This window comes from Cornus florida, unplaced genomic scaffold, assembly GCF_030987335.1.
Source record: "Cornus florida cultivar Cherokee Brave unplaced genomic scaffold, ASM3098733v1 CherokeeBrave_3.0.0_Hap2_Chr03, whole genome shotgun sequence".
In the NCBI taxonomy this organism is placed as follows: Eukaryota; Viridiplantae; Streptophyta; class Magnoliopsida; order Cornales; family Cornaceae; genus Cornus; species Cornus florida.
Window position 1 is genome coordinate 76,086,202 of NW_026775573.1, and position 4,104 is coordinate 76,090,305.

The window sequence follows — 4,104 nt, forward strand, 5'->3', positions numbered from 1 at the left end:
ATTAATTTAATTAAATTGTAGGCACGCACGAGGTGAGAAGCTCCTACAGTTGAGAGTCAAAATTGGGATGTCTTTGTATATTGTAACAATTACCGAAGCATTTTTAACAATGTATCTATTTATTTTACATTCTACATGTATATAAATGTGCCTCTACTACCCTTGGTAACACGTAGAAAGGGAAACAGAAAGTGAGAGAAAGAGATGGAAAATCTACCCTTTATTCTTTTGGTTTGCTTAATGTTCATAGCCATGCCGGTGGTCCGCGGCGGCACCACCAAAGGGCCGAAAGAAGTGGAAGAGTGGTTCGAGAAGCTCAGCCATGCAAAGGAAAAGGTGACCAAGCTTCGTTTCTACTTCCATGACGCTATAAAAGGGAAGAGCCCAACGGCTATGCCAGTGGCCCAAGCCAACATAACCTATACATCACCCACCTTGTTCGGCCTGGTGAATATGATGGATGACCCATTAACGGTTGGGCCTGAACTATCTTCCAAGCTCTTGGGCCGATTTCAGGGGCTTTATGGCTACGTTTCCAATGCAGAAGTGGGCCTGCTCGTGGTGGCAAACTTCGTCTTCACTGATGGAGAATACAATGGTAGCACTCTTGCGGTTTTGGGTTACAACCCAATATTGCATCACTACCGTGAGATGCCCATTGTTGGTGGCTCTGGCATTTTCCGATTGGCACGCGGAGTTGTTACGGTGAAAAATTATTTCTACAATGCTAATGCCAGTAACGCTACTGTGGAGGTCAATGTCGTAGCTGTTCATTATTAAGCATGATATGCATTGCGTTGTGTGTGTTAACCAATTATGTAGTATGTGTGGTAATATGTAATGTTTTGTTGAACCCGTAAATGGGTCCTTCCCAACAATTTATTAGCCTCAAATAACTTTCTAGGTGCCTTATTTTTGTTTCAATGAAGTTTGGCTGTTATTTCCATTTCCCTTGAAGTCAAATCCTCACAGTTAAAATTTCAAGATTTTTATTTATGATTTTTTCTTTTTCTAAAATAATTGTTCATAGGTAACATTGAACCAGGAATTTTTTTGAGGGGGATGCTGTGGAGAAAAAAAATATATATATATATATATATATATATATAGATGTGGGACAGTAAAGAGTGAAGAAACAAGAGAGCCCATTTACTTTATTTCCTTTTGGATATAAAAATATTAGTGGTTATAAGAATATATATAGTGGGAATTTTTAAAAATTGAGTGAGAATATCAAAGTGTGTGTGAGAGAATCACGAATGTGGCGGCGTGATAGAGAGTGAAAAATAGCTGATTATTTTTTGTATATATAAAAAAAATAGTGGGGCAAAAATGTGTAGTGAGTAGGGCTGCAAATGAGCCGAGCTTTAGCTTGCTTGGGCTCAGCTCGCCTTGTTCAAAGGAGTGCTCGGGCTCGACTCAAGCTTGGCCAAGCTAGGCTCGGGCTTGGGCTTGGGCTCGGGTTCAGCACCTTTTGGCCAAGCTCAGGCTCGACTTGTATGCGTATATTTCAAGGCGGTCTGGCCTTGATCTGATTCACAAATCTACACCATTCTTGGATCGTCGACTTCCGTGTTTTCCATCCAATCTCCCATATTCATCCTCTGATTCCAACTGTAACCATCGACTTCCATCTCCAGTTTCATCAAAATATTATCAGAGTGAAGAAAGGTAAGAGAAAAGATTTATGAGCTCCAAATTCCATAACCATCAATCTCTAGTTGCATCACAATATAATCAGAGTTGAGAGAGAAGGAAACGAGAGAGAACTAACCTTGGAGTTCTGTGATTTTGTTGCCGAGTGGTTGCCGGCACAAGGAAACGTTGCTATGCATAGGGTTTCTATCTTGTTTAAGTGGATGTAAGAAATTTATTCAATGGCTGAGATTAAATCATGAGTTGGGCTAGCTATTTAGGTAATAAAATGGGCTTCTAATCTGAAAAAAATAAAATAAAATAAAAAATAAAATAAAATAAAATAAAAAAATAAAGAACGGGCTTCTGAAGATTATAATATGAATTAGGCCCATGAAAGATATGTAATATGGGCTACACTTGCATGGATGGGCTAAGATTTTACATATATAACAATTTAAATATAATTAATTTTATATAAACGAGCTTGTTCATGAGCTTTATGAGCCGAGCTTACCATTGCTCAAGCTCGGCTCGTTTACTAAACGAGCTTGAAAAATGAGCTCAAGCTCGGCTCGTTTAGTTAACAAGCGAGCCCAAGCTGAGCTCTTTACGAGCCGAGCCCGAGTTGTTTATAAACGGTTCGGTTCATTTGCAGCCCTAGTAGTGAGGTATTTTTACAAATTGAGAGGGAGTATTTTTAAAATTTTAATAAAAAAATATTCTAGGTAATAAAGTAAATAGAAAAAAATCTAGTGGGGGCTAGTCCTTAATGAGATCCATTGTCTGGTCATAAATGGTTGCGGAACCCTAATTTCAAATCCTAGCTTGAGCAAACACCAAGTTGAATTTGGTTGATTTTCTTCCTCAATCCTCACTCAACTTACCCTCTATTTTCTTTCTTTATTTATTTTCTTAGCCAAACTGCACTTAACACTCTTGAACTTTTAAATGTAACAAGTAAACTCTCAAACTAATCAGTACGAAGAACATTGATCTCTTAAAACCAAAGGGCAAGTGCTTAGCAGTACCCACTCTTATTCTCCAAATGGGATGCTACACTTTGCATATATTCACACTTGCATAAATTCTGCGGGGTAAAAACTAGAAGTCTTGTTTTGTTTTGAGTTATGCTGAGATGAGCAGGTGGATTTGATGATTTTGATAACCAAGGCATAATAATATATATATATATATATATATATATATATATATATATATAAAAAATAAAAAATAAAAAAAAGAAAGAGAGAGAGAAAAGAAAAAAGAAAATAGAAAGAATTGGTATGTATGCAATGCAATAAAAAAAAATTCTTCACCAATGTGAATAAAAGAAAAGAAAAAAAGTGAAAAAAATAATTAAAAAATGGTCAAGTTTAGGTCTGTACCTATATTGCTTGAGCAATTAAGTCCTTAGGGGTGTGTTATGATACCTAATGCCCTAAGACCATCTGGTCTGGGAGTCGTTGGCTGAAGGTTTGTTACATAAGGGGTTTAGGTTGCCTAAATTACTTGAACAATTAGGTCTGTAGGGGTGCTTTATCACTTAATGCCCTAAGACCATTTGGTCTGGGAGTCATTGGTTGAAAGTTCGTTACATGGGTGATTTAGAAAGCTTAATAGACCAAAACATTGCACAGTATCTTTTTTGAAAAGTACATACCTTAGAAAAAATAATAATGCCTTGGGAGTTGGAATTTGAAAAGTTTGCCTGTGAATTATGGAATAGTAAGGAATAAATGCAAGCATGGACAGTAAGCCACACGTTTAATTGTAAGATCACTTTCAAAAAGTGTTTTGGATATTAAGATTGTTGAATAAATGATTAAACTGACATATGGGGACCATGGCTACTAAATTGAAATTGAAAATTGAAAGTTTTTCTAATTACATGATTGGCTGTACTTGTTGTATTTGACTGATTAATAAGTTGCAGGGATATTATGATTTGAAAACAGGCTTAAATGAGTTTATCGTACAATCAATTTACTGCTTTGAGATGTTTGTGGGTATCATCATTGGAAACCCTCATGAGACTATAACTCGTCCACTAGGAGTAACCTAGAGGTTTAAAGGCTTGTTGTATAAACTAAATGCAACTGTAATTCCCATGAAAATGGCTTTTTAGTTCTGTATTGCTAAGGGACTATCAATATGTAAGTTTGGGGGTGTGATAAGCGCTGAATATTACATATTTGAGCTCCTAAATATACGTATGTTAAGGCCTAAAGTGACACTTCTATCCATTGTTAGACTGATTTATATTTAATGTGTGTTTATAGGTACTTTCCCAAAGAAACGGTTAAAATCGAGACTTTATGATGAAAAGACTGATATTGAAGTTTATAGAGTCGTTGCCGGTTATTCAGAGCAAGTCAAAAGCTTAAATGGTGAAGTTTGGACGAATTCAGGATCTAAAGCTCGAGCCCAAGTATTGAGGCTCGAGCTTTGCAAGAAAAAAGAAAAAAA

The 4,104-nt window shown here is 36.4% G+C and overlaps 1 protein-coding gene across 1 annotated transcript; it reads left to right on the forward strand.

Annotated features, from left to right (window-relative positions):
- Positions 1 to 204: 204 nt before the first annotated feature.
- Positions 205 to 780, forward strand: LOC132298841 (dirigent protein 19-like). Its single transcript, XM_059795180.1, has one exon. It carries the CDS (start codon positions 205 to 207, stop codon positions 778 to 780), a length of 576 nt encoding a protein of 191 aa, XP_059651163.1.
- Positions 781 to 4,104: the final 3,324 nt, after the last annotated feature.

What these genes read in the sequence shown, in the direction of transcription:
- LOC132298841 (XM_059795180.1), top strand. Translation starts at nt 205, where the DNA reads ATGGAAAATCTACCCTTTATTCTTTTGGTTTGCTTAATGTTCATAGCC.